Source organism: Pleurodeles waltl, chromosome 11 (genome assembly GCF_031143425.1).
Source record: "Pleurodeles waltl isolate 20211129_DDA chromosome 11, aPleWal1.hap1.20221129, whole genome shotgun sequence".
Classification (NCBI taxonomy): domain Eukaryota; kingdom Metazoa; phylum Chordata; class Amphibia; order Caudata; family Salamandridae; genus Pleurodeles; species Pleurodeles waltl.
This window is the reverse complement of record NC_090450.1, coordinates 1005020961-1005047693: the sequence shown is the minus strand read 5'-3', so window position 1 is coordinate 1005047693 and position 26733 is coordinate 1005020961. Positions and strand designations below refer to the sequence as shown.

Sequence of the window (26733 nt, the reverse complement as noted above, 5' to 3'; positions counted from 1 at the left end):
TTCAGGGACACCACTGCCATGTGATACGGCAACAAGCAGGGGGGAGTTGGGCTGTGGTCCCTTTGTCAAGAGGCTCTGCGCCTCTGGACGTGGCTGGAACACCATGGCATATCCCTGGTTGTTCAACATCTGCGGGCTCTCTGAACGCCAGAGCAGACGGACTCAGCCGTCGATGCATAATCAATCACAAATGGCATCTCCATCAAGAGGTGGCGCAAGGTCTCTTTCAGCTGTGGGTAGAGCCTCGGTAAGATCTGTTTGCCTCTGCAGAGAATGCTCAATGTCAGCTGATTTGTACGGTGGAGTTTCCAAGGTGGCACTTTAGTCTCAAGTGGAACTCAGGCCTCCGTTATGCCTTTCCGCCAATACCACTTCTGCCCAGAGTTCTGAAGATCAAGAGCGACTGGGCCCAAGAAATCCTTCTGACTCTGGACTGGGGACGAAGAGTATGGTATTCCGAGTTCTTGAGCATGGCCACAGATCCTCTGATTCAACTGCCCCTTCAGGAAGATCTTCTGTTGCAGCAGGAGAGGACGGTTCTCCGTCCGTACCTCTCCAGGCTCTGCCTTCTTTGTAGAGATTGAGCGGTGACAGTTGACAGCTTTTGATCTTCCAGCCAAAGTCTGCAATATTATCTTGCCAGCAAGGCATCCTTCCACCAAAATGGTATATACCTGTCGTTGACACAAATTTGTGGCATAGTGTACCAACAAGTCTGTTGATCCCATATATGCATCTCTGTCTAAGGTTCTACTCTTCGTCCTCTCTCTCGCCCAGCAGGGCTCTGCTTTGGGCACCTTTAAGGGCTATCCATCTGCCATTTTGGGCTTTCTCAGACTGCCAGATCAACCTTCTTTGTTCAAGACTCCCATTGCTGGGAGGTTCCTTAAGGGTCTCACCCATTTGTTCCCACCTACCCCGTTTATAATGCCCCAGTGGGGTTTGAACCTGGTTCTAAAACACTGTTTTAAAATAAATTATTCATGGAAAATAGTTCATAGTGCTTCAAAAAATACTTCATGCTGCAATACTGTGAACCAAAGATTAAAAAAGTACTGCAGGGTAAGACTCATTTCTCAAATAAATTATTCATAGAAGTTAAATCTTATTACTTAAAAAGAGCTACGTGCTGCAGTACTATGGATCAGTTAGGTAAAGAATCCGATAAGAAACACAAACCACAATAAAACCTAATATCTTTGAAATTAATCCAGAGATAAAACAACATAAATAATCGTATTTAAATTTCATGGCCATTTAAAATCCTCGTCAATTAGCACCTAGACCTCTCTCCAACTAATAGACTAGAGTCTAAGATAATCCTACTGCGGATGGTCCAAGCTGCTGACAAATATTTGGAGACTCAACTTAATATCAACGTGGAAGAATCGTATTTGAATAATCTGTAGGCACTGACTCAATCATGCAATAGTAAAACCTTGCACAGAGGGATAATCCACTTTCCTCTAGGACACTTGTACAAGGGACAGAAAAACAAAACATGCTCAGGTGTTTCCTTACATGAGTAGCAATTAATACATTTATCAGACATGGGGCTGTTAATCGACCAACATGCCGTAAAACTATTAACTGCTAATGTGCCGTATCTGAGCTGAAGGAATAGAGCTCGGGCACGTGATGGTATAGGGAGATCCAGAAAGTTCTCGGGCCGGGGTTCATGTTTAACCAACAAAAACTGTGCTGTCAACCGACCTGACCCGTTACAGTGAAAAGAATCCTCGTGAACTTCCCCCAATATCTCTCTTTGGTCAGCAACCTGGATTGAGCAGGAATCGTCTCAGGATTCTCCCAATAATGGGGGAAGCCCAACTTGACCCAAGCTGATTTGATCTCCCTCAACCAACGAACTTTTTCCCATCCCTGATACGGTGTTATAAGATCTTTGATTGCTGCCCTGAAAGGCTCCAGTTCTTCCGTTTTCCACAATCTAACCCAATATAAAAGTGGTCTTAAACCCGCTGTATCTTTACTACTATTTATACCCAGATCTAATCTAAGAGGGATCATCGGCGTGCCCTTCCCCAACCTAGATATATGTCTGAGGAAATTATTTTCTTTAGTTTGAAGGGCATCCAATTGTCTGTAAGAACCCCAGAGCTCCGCTCCATACAGGGCAGCAGCACGGACTTGGACTTTGTAAATTTCAGAAATGGGAATCAGAGGGGGGCTCTCTACGGCTCTGGCCTTTCGTTCTAACACTCCACCTCTTTGACTTATAATAAGTGCCCCTTTTCTAATGGCTGCATCCCAACTGCCCCTATCCGATAACCTAATGCCCAAATAATCGTACTCTGTGACCCTCTCCAAAAGGACTGAGTCCATCACTATATTTGTTGTTTTCTTATTCGGGGCGCTATATATCATACATTTTGTTTTCTTAACATTGACATCCAGCCCATAATCTCTACAAAATGCACAAAATTGATTGACCAAATTTTGAATTCCCAGAGATGTTTTGGCCAACAAAATGGTATCCGCGTAAAGCAAACATGGCACTTTCTTCCCTGCCAACTTAGGCGAGTCATTGGTGCAATTTGCTAGGTAATTAATGCAATTGTTTATATATAGGAGGAAAAGGGTAGGGGCTAGAACACAACCTTGTCTAACTCCTCTTTTAATGGCAACTGGATCTGTTGGATCGCCTTCCCTTCCACTCCTGATTTGTGCATAGGTGTTCTCATGCAGTCCAATCATAAGTTTGAAAAGACCTTTAGGAACGCCCATGTTGGATAATGTCAACCATAACAGGTTCCTGGGGACCAAATCAAATGCTGCTCTGAGGTCAATGAAAACCACATACAAATTTCCCCCTCCTACTTCCACGGTCTTCCATTTGATTGCTAGGAACCTTAAAACTTGATCTATGGTACTGACTGCAGGTCTAAACCCTGCTTGCAAATTAGAGATGGCTTTGGATTCTGAAATCCATTCTTCGAGATGGGACAAGAAAGACTTGCTTTGCAAAGATTTTTTGAGAATTGTCAAGTAAGCATATTGGGCGGTAGTTAGCGGGATCAGAGGGACTGCCTTTTTTAAAAATAGGAACTATCTCCTCTCCCTTCCAGGAGCTCTGGACTGGCGCTCCTGCTGCAACAGCATTAAAAACCAAGTTGAGATATGGGGCCCATATGTCCGGTCTTGTCTTATAAAGGTCGCCTGGGATTTTATCAAGGCCTGGGGCCTTTCCCCCAATTCAATGAAACAATCGCAGCCTTGGTTTCTGCCAAGGTAAATTTGATTGGGGAGGCCTCAAAGGTCATAATATCATTCAGTTCCCTAGAAGTAGCTTCTGCAGGCCCTGAGTATAATTGGCCAAAATGTTCAGCCCACACTACGGGAAGAATTGAAATATCAGGCTGAAGACAAGATTCCCCACCAACTTCGGCAACCAATTTCCAAAACCTCGAAGTATCATTGACTTTTGCAGACTCCAGAAGGGCCGCCCATCTTGACTCATCCCAGCTCCTGCGGGCCCTGCTGAGTTTCTGTTTGTAGTCTTTCCTTGATTGTCTTGTATGTTCTGTCTGTCCCCCCTCTCAGAGCTCTCAATAGTTTATGCTGTGCTTCCCTACATGAAATGCTAAACCACCTTGCGTTGTACTTCTTTTTTGCTTTACTAACAATCTCTTTGGTGAAAAAGTGTTTTAAGGAATTTAATAATTCTATATGAGCTGCTATAAGCCCTTCACCATCCTCTAAAAGCAGGGACATATGCTCCATTTGGTCAGCCAGTAAGCTATATGTGGATGTAATAGAACCTAAATCAGTATTCACAGATTCCCATTTGACATTACGTCTGTTATTTGTCAATAAAAGCTGTTGATCATAAATTTTGGAACAGGGGGCTTCAGGTAAAGGTAACAGACCCCTAACCGATAAGATCAGTGGCTCATAGTCACTTTCCTCATGTTCTAAAACCTTCATATCATCCATGTAACCCCACAACCGAATATCAAGCAAAATATAATCTATCTGGCTCTTTTGGGCTCCAGGCCTAAAGGTAGAATGAAGATTGACATCTTAGCGGGAGCGACCATTACAGGCCCGAAGACCATATGCCAGTGTGATATCCACGATTTGATGTGTTAACTTATTCGTTCTCGGTCCTTTGCTCGACACCAATTGTGGGATGCCCCAATATGCGTCCTCTTTGTATAATTCCTGAGCCAACGAATAGGGCTCAAAAGTAACATTGAAATCCCCTGCAATTAGAATAAAGTAGGTGGAAGTTTTACAGGAAAGAAAGCTATCCAAAATAGTCAAAGCATCTGACTCATATTTACTACCCAGACTCCTATTATAGATGTTAATTATTAGGAGCGGTTTCTCCTTGAGGGTTGGTATTATTAGACCCATCAGATCGGGACAACCCATGTCTACTACTTCAACCCGACACTTGAGGGAACAGCTGAGCCATATGAGCGGTCTCCCGGAGGTCGCCTTGCAAGCTGAGACCCAATAGCTTTTAAACCCAATTCTATATTTGGGCTCCAGTGCCCACGTTTCTTGAAAGAGGCATATCTTATGTTCATCTATAAATTTACCCCATTCAGGGATGCCCATTTTGTTCTCCAGCCTTGCAATGTTCCAACTAAGAACCATATCTAACACGTCTGCTCTGCCTTGCAGTGCTTTAACCGGGGACTGCCCTCTAACAAGTGGAATGCCATAAGAAGGCTTGGTACCCCTTGCAATCGTAGCTAGACTAGTCTCAATTACACATTCCACTGCTTTATCACCCAAAGGATCGCTCACCCCCATTAGATCAAAGCCTGTTGTGGTCAGATCAAATACCCGGACAGGTAAGATAGTCCCACAATTTTTGGGACCTATTGATTCCTGAGCTGGCTTGCTCACATGGGCCTCACCCTCCTCACTAGCTCCCCAAGTAATAATCTCCCCTCTCTGTTCACAAAAGAATGGAGGCTGGCTGTTTTCCATCCTACAAAGTTCTATCTGGGTAGTTGTAGGAGTTTGTGTAAAGCCTCTAATGGCTGCAATAGCAGTCTGATCAACCTCAGGGCTGCCTATTCCTAGTCCTCGTGTTCCAGTAGTTCTAGATACAAGATAATCTCTGTCCAAATATCTGATTCCTAGAACTATGTATCATTGTTGCTTCATAGGTCCGTGTCTCTGTTTTTATCTCTGCATGTGTGTCAACCTGTCGCTCTGCATATCTGTAAACAACATGTGTGGACAAATCCATGTCTATATCCATATCTGTACATATGGGTACCTGGGCATGTACCTTCCAGACTTCATTTAATCATTGTATGTCATGCATATAGTAAACCTTTTGTGTCTCTTGTTGACTGACTCTGTCTCACAGTTTTGTTACACCGCTCTTTAGGTTTCCCCTTTGGTGTTCCTGAAGATATACATTCTCTTTTGAATTTTTCTCCCTACCACAGTTAAGCTTCCTGCTTTTTGCAGGTTTTGCCTATGCATCTGGCGGAAGCAGCATAAATGCATTGCTTCCCCTTTTCATATTATCTAGGGTTACCCCTTGATGGTTGTACAATTCCTATTGTCTCAGTGACTGTTAGGGCCCTTTTACCCCTTGCGCCTCAGCTCCTCTTTGGTTCAAGCTCCTATTTTGATGCATTTCATGTCTTTTTTTCTTGTTGTTTTATACAGATTCATTTTCATTGCCATATGCTTTGCTCCTCATGGCGTTTCATATTTTCTTACAATATTCTTTGGGTCGTCCACTGCTCTTCTGGTGAGAGGAATGCTTCTTCTCACCCTTGTCTCTCTCATATCTGGTCTACTACTCCTTCAGTTTGACCGGTTGTTTATATGCAACTCTTGGGCAGGGTGTGTTCGTAGGCCCTCCTCATGGGTTGATATTGCTTTGGTATGTAATTCTACAATGAGGAATTTGCAGCTATTTGTCTCTATCAGATGATCAGGTTACTTACCTTCGCTTACGCCTTATCTGGTGGAGACATAGACTAGCTGCAAATTCCTTATCGACCTACCCATCCTCCCCACTCTGCAAATGTTAATCTTTACTAACTCTTGCTTTCTTGACACTGTATTGCCATGCTTTTCAATTAGTAGTTGTAAATCACATCTCATTTTTGTGTTGATACACTATTCCATTGCCAGTTTCTATAGTGGCTCCGTGGTGTTGAGCTGATACTAGTCAGGGAAAAAAACTGACAGCATGTTGAAGGTGGGATTATATGGACTCTGTCGCCATCAAATCTGGAGAAAGACGTTGATACTGAGTCGCATGCCGCCCTCTACCAACGCCATCAAATCTGGAGAAAGACGTTGATACTGAGTTGCATGCCGCCCTCTACCAACGCGCAGAGGTACTGCTGAAGTTTTTTTCCGGATCCAGTCTGGCGCCTCAGGAGAATTCAAACATAAGTAATCTGTGGCTAGTCTGTCTCTACCAGATAAGGCATTACCGAAGGTAAGTAACTTGTTCATCCAGTTGGGAGGACTCCTACAGCAACATTGTTACTCCAACTCCAGCAAGACTTCTGCAACTGCTGTGGCTGTGCATCCTCCAGGGTCACAAGGAGACTGCCTACATCCAAGAAGCAAGAAGGAATCTCCTTTGAAGTGAAGGAGTCACGCCCCTGCAGTCACCTCAAGGCAACAACAACCGGCTGGTGGATCATGTGGTCCCGCAGACAACGTAAAGGCTCTCCTCACGGGTGGTAGTTCTGTGGTCATCTCAGAGTCCTACTTGTCTTTGACCAATTTGGGAGACTGTGGACCCTTGCTGCAGCCACTGTAATGGAACCCCTGTGCACCACAACTGTTGCTCTTGCCACGGCTTGATGACTTTGCCTTGGGAGATCTTCAGGCTCCAAGAAGCGCCAGCCTCCAGCACTATGAAACTCGAAGATCAGCCTCCCCTCTGCAGCTCCTGCGATATGGGACTCCTGTTTAGTTGTGCTGCTGAGGCCTCCTTGTTCCTGCTGCCAGTGGGTCACTTGTGGGGACTCCTCTTACACCCGCTGACATTCCTCGCTGCTGAAGGCCTGCCCTTCTTCCAGGGGCAAATCACTAGGGCCTTGCTGGTCCTCCAAAATCTGCAAACATTCTTGTATTTGCTTTCTGCATTTGCCAAGGCTTGTTGGTGGTCCTCCTGCCCACTGACCCTCTTACAATCCAGCAATCAATGTGGGACAGCTAATGGGTGACTCCAAGGATCTCCTGGATCCCCCTGGGCTCCGCAGCTGGACTTCTCCTTTCACCGTCCTGCAGGAACTTCACCTCCAAGAGTGTGGGCATTGCCTATCTGCACCGAGTGGACACCTCCGAATGGTCTCAGACTCCTCATCTGGAATCCTCCCTTGGTTTCCACCAACCTGGTCCATGGGTTGCAACTGAGCTGGACAACCAAGGCTTCCATTGACTCCAGTGAGGGTTTCCAATGCCACTTAACCCCTATGCACCTAGGCTCCCTGGTGTAGGTACTCTTGTCTTCTGGGTATCCACCAGTGGGGGCTCTCTACAACCTTCCTTGTGCCAACTGATTTCCTCTGGTTCCACTGGGAAGGGCCCTGAATCCATAAAAATCCATCTTTGATGGTCCTGTGTTAGCCTCTGGGACACCCGGCTCTATAACTGCTCTAGACATGGGCGCCTGTGGGGTTTCTTACCTCTGATGCTTTCCTACTCCTCCAGCCACTGGGATTCTAACACACTTATCTTGGTTTGGCACCTCCTTTCTTATTCCACTTTATTAGTATATGGTTTGGCCCTCCCATTAGGGCTCCATGTATTTTTATGCCTTTACTGACTGTTAAGTATATATTTTTCTGGTTTGATATCTCCAGGTGGAGATATACCAATGTTAGTATAGCTATAGTGTTGTAATAAAGAAGCCCTCATTTTTTTAAACACCGGGCGTGGTTCTTTTTTGTGATTGGTTACTGACTGCCTACTGTAGTATTGCAAGTGCTTTACATTCTTCCTAGATAGGCTTTTCTGAAGGTAAGCAATTTGTCCATTAATTCACTGCTTGATATTACATGTAAGCGTTTTCATCCTGTCTAGTCGCTTAATCATTTTCTTCTTTTCTAGTCTGTGAAATATGGTCGTTTAAAAAAATATTGTACATTTATGATGTTATAGGCCAACTAATTCAGTTGCATGTCATGGCATTAAGTTATTTAAGTTTTAGATACATTAAAATGAAATCTGCCTAAAATCGTAAGTAGTAAGTATTAAATAAAATAGTATTAATAAAAGTATTATGTGGTAACATAATCGATATGTTTAATTTACTCTGTAAAACAAATTATTAATTTATGTATTCCAGGTACGACTTTTTTATTGTCAGTCAATCTGTGAGAATTGGAACTGTTACTCCGACGCACTATAATGTGGTTTATGACAACAGTGCCTTGAAACCAGATCATATGCAACGTTTAACGTACAAACTCTGTCACATATATTATAACTGGCAAGTGAGTATGTTTATGCAATGAATTGTAATTGTGTCTAATTGGCCCCGCCTAATGTTAAACATCAACATGTCCTTTCCGGCATAGAGGCATTCCTAATTTTGTGTGGCGTATTTTGTGTTGTGAACAGTTCTTGAACTTAGTTTATTCAGCCATAGCTTGGGATTGATTCTTTCCTTGGTATTTTACATACAGACTGTTTCAAGATGAGTTTAAATGTTCTAAAAAGTCAGCTATGTGTTAGAAATGGTTGAGCTTCAGTGCTTCCTTATAATCGGGAACCATACATAATTAAGATGGCCAATAAGTTTTAGCTCATCTTTCTCTGCTAGACATCATCCACTCATGCATGCCAGTTCATCACCACCTAAAAGAGCAGTGTGGTCAAAACTGTAATGAACTTCCTTCTCTCCATGTAGCTGCAAGCATCACCCAAGCTTGCTTCTACTTTAAGCCATGTCATTGAGATGAGTTCCTCTGGCACAGAAAGCAGGGGTAGTGGGAAAACTTGTACATTTAGCAGCAGAATTTTATTAGCTTTTGTATGCTCCATTTGATTCAGAAATGATTCATCTGAGTACCTGATGTCTGTAATAGCGTTATCAGTTTGTATGAAGCAGGTTAGTTACATCCTTACATAATTCTTCAGAGAATTTCATGCTAATAAGGCCTGGTATGATCACATTTTCTAACCATAAAGGTTTATTATGAAGTGCCTTAATCAAAAACAGTGTCTTTGCACCCACTGATTTGCTGGAGTAAATTGTACTAATAATTGCAAAATGCGCTGGAGTTGAAAAATGTCTTAACTGTTCGTCATTGGTAACCAGAAGTTGACCCAAGATTGAGTCGGAACCACGTAGCTCATTAGCCGTTCTGGCATGTGCAGGGGCCCATTGGTCCCTAGGTCGTTCCTGAGCATTTTTCACAGCAGCCAGGCTTGGGAGAAGAACGAGAGGGGTCACTGGTCCCTTTAGAATACCAGTTGGAGACTCCAACCTTTTTGGACTGGTATGAGGAGCTAGGAGATGCCAGTGGACACAACTCTCCAGAGACTGGCTTAATCTCTACACCACCATGGCTACGGAGGAGGGAGCATCTTATCAGTGGTGGTGAAGAGGGCAGCAGAGGTCCTTGAACTGTAACATCTCTCTGTGGCAGTCAAAGCTAACCTCTTGACTGAAGTACTTTAGCCTTGGGGTTCCTCACCCGAACCCCCTAATGCCCTTTTATGAAGCACTGACCGATATCCTAACTTGGTCCAAGCGCAGCACAGGTGTTCATGTGAACAGGCTGTTGCCCTGCCCTGGATGATCCTTGTTTCCTCAGCCAACACCTCACCCCTGAGACTTGGTAGCCCAAGCATCCACTTCCCATGGCACGTTCCCTGCAGCATCTCGGGACAGGGAAACTGAGGTTGGACACGCTTGGTAAGAAGATGTTTTTTTTCTGCTAGCCTGGCATTGTGGTCGGTGAACACCACTTGCTAGCTGGGCCATTACTTTCATACCCTATGTTATATGGTTGCTCAAGTGCTGCCACAGTTCCCGGAGGAGGCCCGGGCCTTCCTCTCCCAAGGAATGAAAGACTGGGGGGACCTGGCAAAGCTCACTTTCTGATGGATACACCTACCTGTGGATTCCTCACCTAAAGAATTCTCCCCCTTGCGCCAGCTTCGACAGAAATTTTCTTCTAGCTCTGCACGTCGACGATGACGTCACAGTTGCCTGACTCCACGCGACGCCGTATGACGTCATCCAGGCAATAAGAAGTCGACGTGCAGACATCAGTTCCCTTTTTTCTGTGCCTTCGAGTAACGGTTTTTCTTCGAGGCTAACAGGGAGCTACAGTTGCACTTCGTTGTGTCGCAGCCAAGAAAATATGGCTTTAAGCCTTGTAACCAGTGTGGGGGTCGGATGTCGGTCACTGACCCCCATGAAAATTGTTTATGGTGCCTTAGTTCCGACCATGAGGTCGAGTCATGCGGTTCGTGTCAACGCATGAACCCTAAGGCACTTAAGGAGAGAGAGGTGAAATTATTCTTAGCCCGTTCTAAGAAAAGGAAGGAAAGGCGTCATCGTAGAGAGTCTTCTTCGAAATCTTCGAAGACTCATCGTCACCATGGGGACTCCCGGCGTCGTCACGACTCGGCTCCGATCGAGCAGGGGCCGGTCCAGATCTCCGTCAGCTCGGCGCCGTCCGACGTGGGAGGTTAGCCCGACCATCACTCCAACAACTCTGGCTTCTCTGACTTCACCCTTGTCTGTGTTTGAAGTCGAGCCTTAACAGGAACCAGCGGCTTCTCCGGAGCAGGAGATGCCTGGTCCATCATTGGCCTCTATGCCGGCGCTGGCTCCGTCAGCTTATCCTGCTTTCCGGGCATCGGGTACGGATCCTGCTGCATTTTTAAATGCAATGTTCAATATCTTTTCCACCATGGCACCTGGTGGAGGACATGCGGGTCCGTCAGGCCCCTTTGGCTTTTAACTTGGGTGCTCCGGCTCCTTACAAGCTGACACCCTTTATGCCATTTCTGCCCTCTGGAGCTGCTTCAGCACCAATGCCCTTGGTGTCACCCAGGAGGCCTGTGACGCCTACAATGTCTGCTACCCCGGTGCCGGTGGATTCTGCACGGATCCAGTCTACAGTTAAGTTTCCTGTGGCGCCGGAGGGTCCGGCATCGGATGGATCCGAAGAACGGCGCCGCCGAAGATCTTCGGCGTCGGGCGACGCCTTATCGACGCCGGGACTCGAATCCAGGCTCCGATCCAGGAAAATAGCATTACGCCTCCTGGAGGAAGAGGAATACAGCAGACAGCATTTGGAGGAAGGCGAGATCTTGGAGCCTTCAGGTGATTTCCAAGGTTTGGACACAGCAAGTGGCATTGACACTTCCCCTGAATGGGCTTTAGCTTCCCCAGGGGAGTATACGGAAGAAGCTGCATCTTTTCATGCGGTAATAAGGAAGGCTGCAGACTATTTGGATCTTCCTCTTCCTGCTGCAGAGATGAAAAGAAACCTTCTGACTGAAGTGCTGCATCTGGCTTCGGTAGTGGCGGAGCCTCTTTTGCCCTTCAATGAGGCTCTCTTGGACCCCATTAAAGATATTTGGAGGAAGCCAATGACTTCTACAGCTGTCAACTGCCTTACAGATCCTTCAGGGGCAGAGGTAGAGTACGTACGAGAGGGGCCACCCAGCAGCACTTCCTCTTCCTCAGGAGGGGTGCAGCAAGGAAAGCAGCCTTAGTCCTCCACCACTCCCTGTTCACGTGTCTCCGGTAGGGGGGAGACTTGCCCATTTCTTCCCATGTGGGAGTTTATAACATCAGACGCCTGGGTCATCGACATTGTGAAGAAGGGGTATGCTCTTCCCTTTCGAGAGTTCCCTCCTCCCTTCCCTCCCCGCCCATCCTTCTTTTCGGAAGACCATCTTCTGTTACTGCAACAGGAGGGGTTATCCCTATTGTCAAAGGGCGCAGTGGAGTTGGTCCCTGAGCAGGAGAGGGGTCAGGGCTGTTATTCAAGATACTTCCTGATCCCCAAAAAAGATGGACGGTTGAGACCAATCTTGGACTTGGAGATTTTGAATTGGTTCCTCAAGCAGGAAAAGTTAAAGATGCTGACCCTATCACAGGTTCTTTTGGTGTTGAACGAAGGAGATTGGATGGTGTCTGTCGATTTGCAGGATGCGTACTTCCATATTCCGATCCTCAAATCGCACAGGAAGTATCTCCGGTTTGTGGTGGGGTCGCAGCATTATCAGTTTGCGGTCCTCCCGTTTGGTCTTACTTCAGCACCTTGAGTCTTCACAAAGGTGATGGCGGTGGTTGCGGCAGAGCTCAGAAGAAGAGAGATAGCGGTGTTTCCCTATCTGGATGATTGGTTGATCAAAGCCAAGACTCCAGAGCTCGTGCTGCTTCACCTGCAGTCGACAACTCAGTTGTTGTTCGACCTGGGATTTTCGATCAATGTTCCCAAATCTCACCTGGAGCCCTTGCAACGCCTCCTGTTCATAGGGGCAGTACTGGACACAACATTGAATTGGGCCTTTCCTCCGCCCCAGTGGGTTCAGGACATTCAGGCGTTGATTCCAATGTTTCGAAATGGAGCAGTAGTTCCAGTCCTCAAGGTCCTACGTCTGCTCGGTCTTTCTTCTTGCATACGGCTGGTCACTCATGCACGCTGGCACATGAGGGCTCTTCAGTGGTGCGTCCGCAGGCAGTGGTTTCAGCACAAAGGAGATCTCGAGGATTCGATCAGGATCTCCAGACACACTGCAGTGGATCTTCAGTGGTGGGCTGCGGTCGGCAACCTGTCGCATGGAAGGCCGTTCTCGCTGCCTCCACCAGTGGCCACGGTTGTAACGGATGCTTCCACTCTAGGGTGGGGAGCTCATCTGGGGGACCTGGAGATCAAAGGCCTTTGGTCTCCAGTAGAACAGAGGTTTCACATCAATCTTTTGGAATTGCGGGCTGTACATCTGGCACTCAAGGCCTTTCTCCCTTCCCTTCGCGGTCAGTCAGTCCAGGTTCTGATGGACAACACTACCGCGATGTGGTATATAAACAAGCAGGGAGGAATGGGGTCGTATCTTCTCTGCAGAGACGCTTTTGGACTCTGGTCCTGGCTTCAGGATCACCAGATTTGCTTGGTAGCAAGTCATTTGGCCGGGGTTCTGAATGTACGTGTGGATGTTCTCAGTCGAGGCATTTTGGTCGACCACGAGTGGCGTCTTTATCCGGATCTGGTTCTTTACATCTTCCTGATGTGGGGGTGTCCGGGGATAGATCTGTTTGCTACTCAGGATAACGCACAATGCCCGTTGTTTTGCAGCCTCCAGTATCTGGTGCAAGGAGCTTTGGGGGACGCGTTTCAGATGTCCTGGATGGGTCAGTTGCTTTACGCGTTTCCTCCCATACCCCTAATTCCTTGAGTTCTGAGGAAGATCCGACAAGACGGGGCTCAGGTCATCTTGATAGCCCCAGATTGGCCGAGAAGGGTTTGGTATTCAGACCTTCTCCAACTCTCTCTGTGCCCTCTGCTCCGTCTCCCTTACAGGATAGAGCTCCTCTCGCAGTCGCAGGGGCAGATTCTACACCCCCACCTCCAGAGTCTGCACCTTCATGCCTGGAGATTGAACAGGGCAATCTGAGTGCTTTTTCTCTCCCGCCGGAAGTGGTGGATGTTATTTTATCGGCCAGGCGACACTCCACCAAATTGATCTATGCAAGTAGGTGGGCTAGATTTGTACGTTGGTGTGGAGAGAACCAAATTAATCCCTTAAAGGCTCGCTTGTCTGATATATTATTATTTGCTCTTTCCTTGGCACAGAAGGGTTGTGCAGTTGCCACAATTAAGGGCTATTTATCAGCACTGTCAGCTTTTCTGTGCCTCACTGATCAACCCTCCTTGTTTAAATCTCCACTTGTTTTGAGGTTTGTTAAGGGTCTCACTAATGGGTTTCCACCCACTCCGTTTGTTATGCCACAGTGGGACCTTAACTTGGTGTTAACATTTCTAATGGGTTTTCCTTTTGAGCCAATGCACTCTTGTTCTTTGCGTTTGCTGGTCTTTAAGACTGTATTTCTGGTAGCCATAACATCGGCCAGAAGAGTGAGTTAGCTTCAGGCTCTTAGTGTAGAGTGTTGTTGCACCCTTTCACTTGGGGCCGTCTACTACTCTCTTCCTTTTACCCTCCGCCTCATCCATCCAAGGAGGAAGAGAGGCTCCACCGACTGGATCCACGAAGAGAATTGAGCTTCTTTGTCAACAGGACGAGGGAGTTTAGGCAAGATGATCAGCTCTTCGTTGGATACGTGGGGAAGAGGAAAGGCAGAGCAGTCCACAAGAGAACACTATCCAGGTGGGTCATTCTCTGTATCAAGCTTTGTTATTCCTTAGCGAAGAAAGAACCGGCTGTGGGGCTTTGTGCTCATTCCACCAGAGCTAAGGCTGCTTCTTTGGCTTTAGCTAGAGGTGTTCCTGTGGTGGACATCTGCAAGGCGGCAACTTGGGCATCGCTCCATACTTTTGTCAAACATTATTGTTTAGATTCTGAGGTTAGGAGGCATGGCTATTTTGCACACTCAGTGCTGCAGGATTTCTTGGTTTGACCATTAAGGCACCCACCTCCAAAGCAGTACTACCTCCGGGACTCTATTCTTTAGGAGAGGATTCCACAGGTAGGTGTATCCATCAGAAGAATAAGTTACTTACCTTCGGTAACGCTTTTTCTGGTGGATACATTAACTACCTGTGGATTCCTCACGGTCCCACTTGCCTCCCCGTTGCCTGGCTGGTCCTACCATGAAATCCATGGGTGAGCACCATTGTCTTGTATATTTGTATATACTTGGATCATGTATATAGTTATGGCATGTATATATGTATTTCTTTCTCTGATTTATATAATTCAAGGAAACATGATTGAACTTGACTGACATATTTGTTTCCATATGGAAGAGTTATTGCTGTTAGTTTCTTTTTATTTTTATTGTAATAAATGTTGTGTTTTCACTTCACTTGATGTGATAATGTTCTCTTCAAGGTCAATGTTCACCTGTTCGCATAAAAGGCACGTAAAAAATTGTGATAACGGACGTCTGCACGTCGACGAGGGCTTCTTATTGCCTGGATGACGTCATATGGCGTCGCGTGGAGTCGGGCAATTGTGATGTCATCGTCGACGTGCAGAGCTAGAAGAAAATTTCTGTTGCAGCTGGCGCGAGGGGGAGAATTCTTTAGGTGAGGAATCCACAGGTAGTTAATGTATCCACCAGAAAAAACGTTACCGAAGGTAAGTAACTTATTCATTAGTTGTGGTTTGGATACAAGTGACTCACTGGGCAGAGAGATTTCGTCAATGGAGGCCTTGCCACACCTGGCTGAGAACATCTCGCTTTTTGGGTGATGTCCAGGCCAACCTGATGGGACTCGTCTCTTTGGAGAAAAGGCAGACTCAGGCCTTCAAGCACCCGCAGGCTAAGGCAATGTTCTTGAGCCTATCCGTGACACCTAGGCCCCAGTCTGCTTTTCGTGGCTATGGAAGGGGCGCACCACCATGTCAGACTTATGCCAGCCACTGTCCTCTGCAAGGTTCCCAAGCTATGTGAGAATGTGGATGCGGTGCATTCCAACCCCGTGGGTCTGGTAGCCAGAAGTAGTCAGCCACCAACCCCCGGCATCTGCAGCCTCTAAGCCCTTATAGTTTGGCTCTGCAAGATCACGGGTGCCCAAGTGGAGGGAGAATTCAACATCATCTCCTCCACTGGCAGTCTTTTACATCAGACAAATGGGTCTTGCAGATCATTTGGAGGGGCTACTTCCCTCCCTTTCCAACCTCCCTCCCACTGTACCGCCAACTCAATAACAGGTGATAGAGGATCATCCATCTCTGCTCTGAGAGGAAGTTACAGCTCTTTTGGCCAATGGAGCTATAGAAAGGGTTTGGATATTAGAAGTAGGCAGTGATTGTTATTCTTGCTATTTATTAATACTCTAAAAGAACAAAGGTCTTAGCTCTATTCTAGTCCTCTGAACTGTCAATATCTTCTTGAAAAAGGCCAAACACAAGTTGCTCACTTTGGCTCAGGTCTTGTCTGACCTACATCAGAGACTGGTTGGTACTGTTGGACTTGCAGGATGCGCATTTTCACATCCCCCATCCTGCCTGTCCACAGGCGTTATCTGAAAGTTAGGCCACGAGCACTTTTAGTTCACCGTGCTATCCTTTGACCTTATCAGTGTCCCTTGGGTGTTCACTAAGGTTTTGGCGGTGGTCACAGCTCATCAGCGCAGATTAGGGGTTTCATTCTTTCCTTCCCTCGATGACTGACTGTTGAAGGCAACTTCAGACTACCGTGGACCTCCTGCATTTGCTTGAGTTCACTATAAACAAGCCAAAGTTGCACCTGACTCCTCTTCAGACTGTCTTTTTAATTGAAGTTGTTCTGAACATAGTGCAGTTTTGAGCTATCCTCCTGAGCAGTGATTCCAGGATTTTCAGGTTATAATAATGGTGTTTCAGCCTCGGGGGCGTGGCTACCCGCCCAAGATACTGGCTGCTTAGTTGCGGGGCTCCCGACCCAAGCCCGCCTAATGCACAAATTTGGCATCCACCGGGATTAAGTATGGCTTTGAACATAGCGGCTGAGTGGGGGAACTCACACAACATCGATGGAGTGAAGTTGGCTGTTCGACTGAGCTGACGGGGCCAGAAACGAGCAGAGGAACTCCGCGAGCAGTCACGGCCTACGACTGACGGACAGCGGGCAAAATTACGAAGCGGGACACGACACTGCTGGATCGGGGGAGCATCGCAGTGAGTGGGGGAGCGCGGTTGTGACCAGGCTTGCAAATGGGGAGCACGATCGGCAGACCAAAGTCGGCGTACCTAAGCCAGCCTGCCCCCCTCCCCCCCTTCGATCTTTCCCACTGAACAGGCTTGCAGTACGGGAAGGAAATAAAAATGGCGGCGCAGCTGATGGGGGAGTGCTGCATGCGTTAAGCCAAATGGGAGATAATCTGTATAACCCAAACCCCCATACCCCTCCCCCCCAGACTTGAATGTGAGAAGACCAGGAGGTGAGTGAGACAAAGAAGCGTGGAGTGGTGGAGGCCTGAGGAGTTGCTTCCAGTAGATCCTGGTAATCCCCGTACTCGCAGAGTCGGTGATAGATTCATCGAGCAGCGTGTACAATGGGACGATACTGTGAAGATAGAAGACCAATAGATATTGGAGTATCACGGATCCTTCCGAACTGTGAAGTGCTGGCTCCCAGGCAACTAGTGTGAGGAAAGGACAGAAATGAGTCAGTAGATAACAGCCCACCTTGCATAAGTTGAGGTTTCACAGAGAAGTGTTAATGTTATTGAGAAACAATACCTGATCTTACAAATGTACAGGCCCAGTGCAAGTACCCGAACCCCACTTGAGGTACCAAGTCAGGATATATACCTATTATATGCCATTTCCTGATCCTATGGAGCGTGCTGGACTCCGGATTGCTGGAGGTGGCAGATGGGTGTTGAGTTAGGGGCTGCTACACTGGAAGGCACATAAATGTGGAGAAGGGCTGCAAAACCGAAACGGCTAATACAAATTGGACAGCCACAGATCCAGTCAGACTTTGATGTATTATTCCCCCCCAACAGGCATATACTAATAATAGCTGCGCACGAGGCATGAATCTCACCCTACAGGACCTTCGATCTAGGCATCTATTCTGGGATTAGTTGCCTGAGGCTGCCTGCCATTCGACGTGCTGAGACTCAGAGTGAATACTTAACCGTTGGTGACCCTTGCAAAAGAGAGACGCTGACTTACTGCACACCATTTACTGACAGCACAGTACGCATCATGGTTCCGACTTGCAAGGATACGGCACAGGCTGCGAAATTCCACCATGGGCTGCACCAAAGGCAAAAATTTGACGATGGAGAAGCCTCGACCCCGACGGTCTAGCCCCAGCAATAGCAGCAAAAAATCCTGCGGATAAATTAGACTTCATTCTACAAGAAATTAAAGACTCTCAGCAAGCAATAGAGCAAAGACTAGGCTCTATCACAGCAGAATTAAGTATCCTCCGAGATGACCAAAAGAAATTATCGGACAGAATCAAACAGACAGAATCCAATGTTGCAGAAATGCTCCCGACTCATGAAGAAAACAAGACTGCCATCGAATTACTTAAGGAACAAGTGGAGGTGCTGCAGGAAAGAGTCGAAGATGCAGAGGGACGGTCAAGACGCAATAACATCTGTATACTTGGCCTTCCGGAAGGAAAGGAAGGGAAAGACCCAACGCAATATGTGGAAGACTGCCTTAAATCAATCGTTGTGGATCGCCTGTCCAACCAATTTGTAGTGGATAGGGCACACCGTATACCGGGCAGGAGACCCCCACCGGGAGCAACAGCACGTCCATTAATAGCGAGGATATTAAATTACAGAGACATTGACACTGTTTTACAAGTGGCGAGAGAACTGGATCCATTTATGGTTGACGCTGCCCGAGTCTCCTTTTACCCTGATTACACCATGATAGTCCAGAAACGCAGAGCGTCTTTTCAGGTGGTGAAACAGAGATTACGGGCGGAAGGAATAACATATGCCATACTATTCCCGGCCAGACTAAGAATCGCGTATGACCATAAAGCGCATTTTTTCGAGACGCCTGATTTGGTGTGTGCCTGGCTCGATGAGACCTTTCTGGAGCAAGAATCAGGAGACCAAAATGAGGCCCACTTCCCGAGACAGCATCCCCAACCCAGGAGGGACAAACAACACAAATCACAAACTCTGAAGAAAAAAGCTGGCCCAACACTACAACAGGCTCTGGAAGGCCAAAATGCGGCAATACAATCAGCTTTTTCTATACAGGAGAGAAACTCTTCCCCCGTGGAATGGCCTCATCAGTGGACAGCATTGCGGCATCGGACTCAGATGGACGCTGTTTCCGGTTATTACCCCGCAGACGGCAAGAGATCTGTGTTAAACATTCCCTCACATGTTGGCGCTAATTATTTACCCATTTCCTGCGGGGCCTCATACCCCTCTTTTAACTGGCGGGCTCGGGCGGTAGAGCTCCGTGATCTTTAACATTGAGTTGAAACCAGCTATCCACGGGCAAGAACTATTGAATACACATTTTGTATTGCCCCATTGCGTAGGCTCCTCACTCACTTGTATGCTATCGTTATAACATACCAGTTATGTATTACAGAAAGGTTTGGCAAAGCTGGTTCAGGCTCTGTCTAGTATTTGGACTCCGTTATAGTAACGTTTACAATTATATAAGGTTGACATCCATACTCACTTCCAACATGCGGCTGCAAGGGGAATATCAGGCAAGGGGAGAAGCGGGGGGAATAGGGATATTGGTACCCCAAAATGACCACACAACGTGACTACAATAGTCTCACCTGGAATGTACTAGGAATGGGAGCCATACAAAAAAAGACATAAAATATTAGCCCAACTAAATCGTCACAAAATTCACATTGCCTACTTACAAGAGACCGATCTCACCAACCATGAAGCGACTAAACTCCGGAAAAAATGGAGGGGATAATTCTTGCACACATCATATTCGGCGTTTGCACGAGGGACGGCTGTGTGGATTAGAGCTGGGGTGCCTTTTGAGGTGGTTGATACCAAGATAGATACCAAGGGCAGATACACCTTGATTAGGGGTGTAAGGAAATGGCTCCCTGTTGCAGTTACCCCCCACTTTTTGCCTGATACTGATGCTGACTTTACTGAGAAGTGTGCTAGGACCCTGCTAACCAGGCCCCAGCACCAGTGTTCTTTCACTTAAAATGTACCATTGTTTCCACAATTGGCACAACCCTGGCACCCAGGTAAGTTCCTTGTAACTGGTACCCCTGGTACCAAGGGCCCTGATGCCAGGGAAGGTCTCTAAGGGCTGCAGCATGTCTTATGCCACCATAGGGACCCCTCACTCAGCACAGACACACTGCTTGCCAGCTTGTGTGTGCTGGTGGGGAGAAAATGACTAAGTCGACATGGCACTCCCATCAGGGTGCCATGCCAACCTTACACTGCCTGTGGCATAGGTAAGTCACCCCTCTAGCAGGCCTTACAGCCCTAAGGCAGGGTGCACTATACCACAGGTGAGGGCATAGGTGCATGAGAACTATGCCCCTACAGTGTCTAAGCAAAACCTTAGACATTGTAAGTGCAGGGTAGCCATAAGAGTATATGGTCTGGGAGTCTGTCAAAAACGAACTCCACAGCTCCATAATGGCTACACTGAATACTGGGAAGTTTGGTACCAAACTTCTCAGAATAATAAACCCACACTGATGCCAGTGTTGGATTTATTAAAAAATGCACACATAGGGCATCTTAGAGATGCCCCCTGTATTTTACCCAATTGTTCAGTGCAGGACGGACTGGTCTGTGCCAGCCTGCTGCTGAGAGACGAGTTTCTGACCCCATGTGGTGAGGGCCTTTGTGCTCTCTGGGGACAGAAACAAAAGCCTGCTCTGGGTGGAGATGCTTCACACCTCCCCCCTGCAGGAACTGTAACACCTAGCAGTGAGCCTCAAAGGCTCAGGCTTCGTGTTTCAATGCCCCAGGGCACTCCAGCTAGTGGAGATGCCCGCCCCATGGATACAGCCCCCACTTTTGGCGGCAAGTCCAGGAGAGATAATGAGAAAAACAAGGAGTCGTCACTGGCCAGTCAGGACAAGCCCCTAAGGTGTCCTGAGCTGAGGTGACTGACTTTTAGAAATCCTCCATCTTGTAGATGGAGGATTCCCCCAATAGGAATAGGGATGTGCCCCCCTCCCCTCAGGGAGGAGGCACAAAGAGGGTGTAGCCACCCTCAACAACAGTAGCCATTGGCTACTGCCCTCCCAGACCTAAACACACCCCTAAATTCAGTATTTAGGGGCTCCCCAGAACCTAGGAAACTAGATTCCTGCAACCTAAGAAGAAGAGGACTGCTGAACTGAAAAACCAGCAGAGAAGACAGAGACACCAACTGCTTTGGCCCCAGCTCTACCGGCCTGTCTCCCCGCTTCTAAAGACACTGCACCAGCGACGCGTTCCACAGGGACCAGTGACCTCTGAAGCCTCAGAGGACTGCACTGCATCTAGAAGGACCAAGAACTCCCGAGGACAGCGGCCCTGTTCCACAAAGACTGCAACTTTGCAACAAAGAAGCAACTTTGAACCAACACACGTTTCCCGCCGGAAGCGTGAGACTTTGCACTCTGCACCCGACGCCCCCGGCTCGACTTGTGGAGAACAAACACCACAGGGAGGACTCCCCGGCGACTACGAGACCGTGAGTAGCCAGAGTTGATCCCCCTTACCCCCCACAGCGACGCCTGCAGAGGGAATCTCGAGGCTCCCCCTGACCGCGACTGCCTGCTCCAAAGACCTGATGCCTGGTAAAGACTCTGCATCCGCAGCCCCCCAGGACCGGAAGGATCCGACCTCCAGTGCAGGAGCGACCCCCAGGTGGCCCTCTCCCTTGCCCAGGTGGTGGCTACCCCTTGGTCTCCCATTGATTTCTATTGCGAACCTGATGCTTGTTTGCCCCCGTGCCGCTGAGGGTGTACTTTCTGTGTGGACTTGTGGGGAACCTAGATGGGAAACCTATAACACTAGGCAGCATCTATGCCCCTAATACTGGACAAGATACATTTCTGGAGTGGTTATCGAGGGTGTTGATGCAATGGGCACATATCCCGTGGGTGCTGGGAGGAGACTTCAATGCAATACTTGATGATGCGCTAGACCGTAGCACCCCACCATTGTCTGGGACGCATATCCAAAAACAAGCTGAGGCGCTAAAGACTTGGCTGCAGGGCTGGACACTCACAGATATACGGCGGCCTAAGAATGTTGGAATGAGGGAGTGCTCCTTTTATCCACACCCCCACAAAGTACACATACGGTTGGACTGCATTGACTGTACGACTACATTGCAGGCGCGGGTAACTAGTTCTACTTACCTGGGCAAGATGCTCTCTGACCATAACCCCATGGAGTTAACTATGATATGGGGGCGATCATCCACTCCTATCCCTACTTGGCGTTTACAGCCATCAGTATTGGAGGACGCTCTCCTAAGGGAAGAAATAGCCCAGACGATCACAAACTTCTTTGACAATAACACAGGTTCTCTTCCAGGGGATCCTCATCAATAGTCATAAACATTGAATATTCCCACCCTTTTGCGGGGACCCCGGAGCATATATAAAATACGCACATATAAAGTATGAAAAATATATATATAACATTTATAGTAAACTCATATATACATGTGTAAAACAGCAATGCAGGCTATAATCATAAACAGGCTAAAATGCTTTATTTCTATGGAGTTTTTTTTTTTTTTCAATCTTTACAAAACTACAATAAGAGAAAAAATATCTACCAAAGCCCCAAAACTGGGCCTAGGGAAATAAGCAGTAGTAATCATCAGAGAAAAAAAGAAAAAACTACATTGAAAAACAATGGAGCATTCTTAGCCAATAGGCTGCATGCAGGTTAACACAGGAGAACCATAAAAACTTTGGCACCGTGCCTTTAAGACCCTGAGCACCTCCAGTATCCCACCATGCCTCAGGGGTGAAGGAGAGGTGACAGTTGGTTCACAGTTAGGTCAGTTCTTTTTTCCAGCTTCTTCTGAGAGGATCCTGGAGCATTGAGCTCTCAGTTTTTCTGAGTTTTTCTCAGAAAAATACTTTAGAACAGTGTTTTTTCCTACTTTACTCGACATCTAACATCATTGTCTGAGTTTGGAAGTTTTGTTCTGACAGAAAAATGCCTTCACTTTTTGTGAAATGCCTTTCCTGTAGGAAGCAGAGGGCCTAGTCAGATCCACAAACTCTTTGTATTGTGTGCTTGCCTCAGTCACTGCCCTGACACTTGCAAACACTGCAAGAACATGTCAAAGAGGACTCTGAAGGACAGAGAAAAGATCAGGCTTCATGGGCTTCACGAGAGGCAGAAAACATCATCCTCTTCGCTTCCCAGGCAGCCAACAAGCCACTCTCAGGAGAGAATGGCTAGGTCGACGTCAGCAGGTAGGAAAGTACCTGTTTGTTCACTGTCGATGTCTTCGCTGCCACCATCTCACCGCCATAGATCGACGGCAACCCGCCAGACGTCAAAGGATACGGCGTCGAGAGAACATGGCCATCGCAGGGGCATATCTCCGTTGACGGCAACCCGCCAATCGACGTCGAGCCATCACCGGCACGTCCATTCGCCGCCTAAGGCCTCGCACCCCTCGATGTCAAGAGAGACGGCGTCGAAATCGCCACAGTGGCGAGAGCTAGGACATCCGCCGTCAGCCGCCCACCGCTCCACGTCGAGGCACACGACGGCGAGCAGGTCGCGGTCCAGAGATCACCGTTCGACGTCAAGACACTCAACGTCGAGGCAGGAACAACCGGCGGCGCTCCCTTCGTCATTACGGCTGTCGACGTCGACACAGGTTTTACTTGTCTTGCAGGGAGCAGAACATCGGCTTCCGCCAGCAGATAAGGCTACTCCATCTCGAGTGGTTCATCTCGTTCGAGAGCGGCATCGTCTGGGCATGTCTCACCCATCAATTTGTCACCAAGATGGTTGGAGAGCCTTAACAGACCAACGGCCTCCCGGATTCGCAGTATTCACGGATGTACTCTCCTACTGCCTCTTTCCGAGAACACCATCACCGACAGCGCGGGCAGGACGGGCTCGTTCTGCTTCTCGCCAACCGACCACGAGGCCTGGGCGCTCTGTTACAGCGTCTCGCAGCAGGTCACGTTCCCAGCGACGATCTAGGTCACGATCAAGACACAGAAGATCGCCCTCTTGGTCATCGTCCGGGTCATCCGTCAGACGATATTCCCCCACCTTAACAGATTCTCCACCAGCTAGAGTTTCACCGGTGGATGACATCGCTACTTTTAATGAGGTGCTTTTCAGGGGAGCACAGAAATTAAACATAGAGGTTCCAGAACCATCAACCTCCTCATCAGTCATTTTTGAGACTCTACAGCATAGAGCAGTCTCGAAAAAGCTACTGACGCTAGTGCCTGGTCTTTTACAGCCAACCATGGACACTTTTTTGGCGCCAGCCACCCTCAAATCTGCTCCTGCTAGGATTTTTAAAAAATATAAAGCGCCTGAACAAGATCCTTTATTCCTAAGAACGGATCCGCCGCCAAACTCAGTCATATTGGCCGCAGCCCGAAAAACTTACTCAGTGGCATCATCCTCCACAGTTCCACCAGACAAAGAGAGCAGACATCTAGATTCTCTGGGGAGAAAAATGTGCGGCACGGCGGCATCTATGATGAAGGTCTCCAGCGCGTCTGCACTCCTAGGCAGATATGACCGTTCTCTGTGGGACTCTCTCAACAGGTTCACAGAAAAATTACCGAGAGAAGACAGACAGGACTTCCAAGAGATCCTTCAAGAGGGATGTCTGGTATCCAACAAAGTCATCAGCGCAGCGGCAGATGGGGCAGACTTAGCTGCACATGGGTACGCACATGGGATCTGTGCAAGAAGGTCTTCCTGGTTGAGATTGACTGGATTAAAACAGGAAGCACAACAGCGCATTCTAAATCCTCCATTCAACGGGAACTCGCTGTTTGGTACCCATACGGACGAAGAAATGGCGCGCATGAAATCTGAAGTGGACACCATGAGGGCAGTAGACCTGGAAAGGAAGGAGGACTTCAGGCGGAGGTATAGGCCTTATGACAGGCGCCCTTTCCAGCAGAGGGTTCAAACCCCTCACTGTTCCCAGAGGCCACAGCAAAGGCAGGGACGCCCGCTTTTTCAGGCTCTTAAGGCCACAAGGGAACGAGGGTCAAGTAGACCACAACAGTCCACACCCAAAGCGCCGGCCAAGCAATGAGAACTTGCTTCCCTTAACACTGTGCACCACTCCGGTGGGGGGAAGTATCACAGATTTTCTTCACAAGTGGCGCTCTATCACAAACGACAAATGGGTGCTCAACATTGTCGAAAATGGCTACTCTCTTCTTTTCCGGCAACCTCCACCGCACTTGCCACCAGCCAAATGCAATCCGTCTCACGTCAGCCTATTGCGCAAAGAGGCTCTCGCCCTTTTACGAAAGAAGGCAATAGAAAAAGTTCCACTTGCGCACAGAGGAAAGGGGGTTTACTCCCGTTATTTTCTGGTGGCGAAAAAAGGCCGAGAGGACGTTTTCAGACCGATTCTGGACTTACGGCTTCTGAACAAGTACATAAGAAAGCAGAAGTTCAGGATGCTGGCTCTTCACCAGATTTTCCCTCAGCTACATCAGGGAGACTGGATTCGCTCCATCGACCTGCAGGATGCATATTTTCACATCTCCATAGTTCCCAAGCATCGGAAATTCCTGCGCTTCCAGATAGCCTCACAGCACTATCAGTTCAAAGTGCTACCATTCGGCCTGAAATCTGCCCCCGCGTCTTCTCGAAATGCGTGGCAGTGGTAGCGGCACATCTTCGAAAACAAAAAATCTTCATCTACCCATACCTAGACGACTGGCTACTGAAAGCCTCCTCTCCGGAGCAGGTGAGAACCCATCAGGACATTGTGCTCAAGGTTTTCGAGTCTCTAGGTCTTCAAATCAACTACCAAAAGTCCACCTTGAGTCCAACGCAGAACCTCCACTACCTGGGAGCAATATTAAACACAGAGCTCCAAAGAGTGTATCCTTCGGAGGAACGACAATTCTCAATAAAGAAAAAGTGTCAAGACCTGTTAAGATCCGACGCACCTACGGCCCGTCAGGTGACATCTCTGCTGGGCTCCATGGCATCATGCATTTTCATTGTCCCGAATGCCAGGCTACATATGAGGCCCCTCCAAGAGGCGTTGGAAAACAACTGGAACCAAAGGACAGGTCGCTGGGAGGACAGAGTGCGGTTACCGATAGCAGCACGTCAGTCATTGCAATGGTGGATGCACACACCTCACCTATCAGTAGGGGTTTCGTTTCACCAGGTAATTCCATCCGACACTCTGGTAGCGGATGCATCTCTTCAAGGATAGGGGCTCATCTAGGTCCCCTTCAAGCTCAGGGCCTGTGGTCCGACAACGAAAGGAAGTACCACATCAATCTGCTGGAGCTCAGAGCGGTCCATCTGGCTCTCAAGTCTTTTGCTCCATCGATTCAGGGGAAATCTCTCCTAATACAAACGGACAATACAACCACAATGTATTATTTGAACAGACAAGGGGGAACGAGATCCCTACCCCTATCTCGGGAGTCCCAAACAATCTGGCATTGGCTCCTGGCCAGAGGAATGTCGCTGACAGCGGTTCACCTACCAGGTCAACAAAACGTGGAAGCAGATTTTCTGAGCAGACACCTAGAGGACACCCACGATTGGGTCCTACACAGCGAAGTCGTCGAAGAGATCTTCGCTCAATGGGGTCGACCTCAATTGGATCTCTTCGCAGACGAGGTAAACAAGAAATGCCCAGACTTCGCATCCAGGTTCTACCGTCCGGGATCTCGAGGGAGTGCCCTGTTGATCGACTGGTCAGGGATATTTCTCTACGCTTTTCCACCAATTCCCCTCATACCGGCAGTGATCAACAAACTTTACAGATCCAGCACCAGAATGATTCTCATAGCTCCACAATGGCCCGTCAATTCTGGTACACAGATCTCCTCAACCTATCGGAACAACCTCACAGGAGGCTGCCGTGCAGACCGGATCTTCTGAGCAGGATGGAGGGCAGGGTCCTGCACCCCAACCTACCCTCTCTGAGCTTGACAGCATGTAT

General features: G+C 47.9%; 1 protein-coding gene across 2 annotated transcripts in view; it reads left to right on the top strand.

Annotated features, from left to right (window-relative positions):
- The window catches only part of PIWIL1 (piwi like RNA-mediated gene silencing 1), a 1338982-nt gene that overhangs the window by 1271842 nt on the left and 40407 nt on the right, over positions 1-26733 (top strand). For both annotated transcript variants that reach the window (XM_069215364.1, XM_069215365.1), the window contains exon 20: positions 8309-8456. In XM_069215364.1, coding sequence (XP_069071465.1) covers positions 8309-8456 — 148 coding nt within the window. The remainder of the gene's footprint in view (positions 1-8308; positions 8457-26733) is intronic.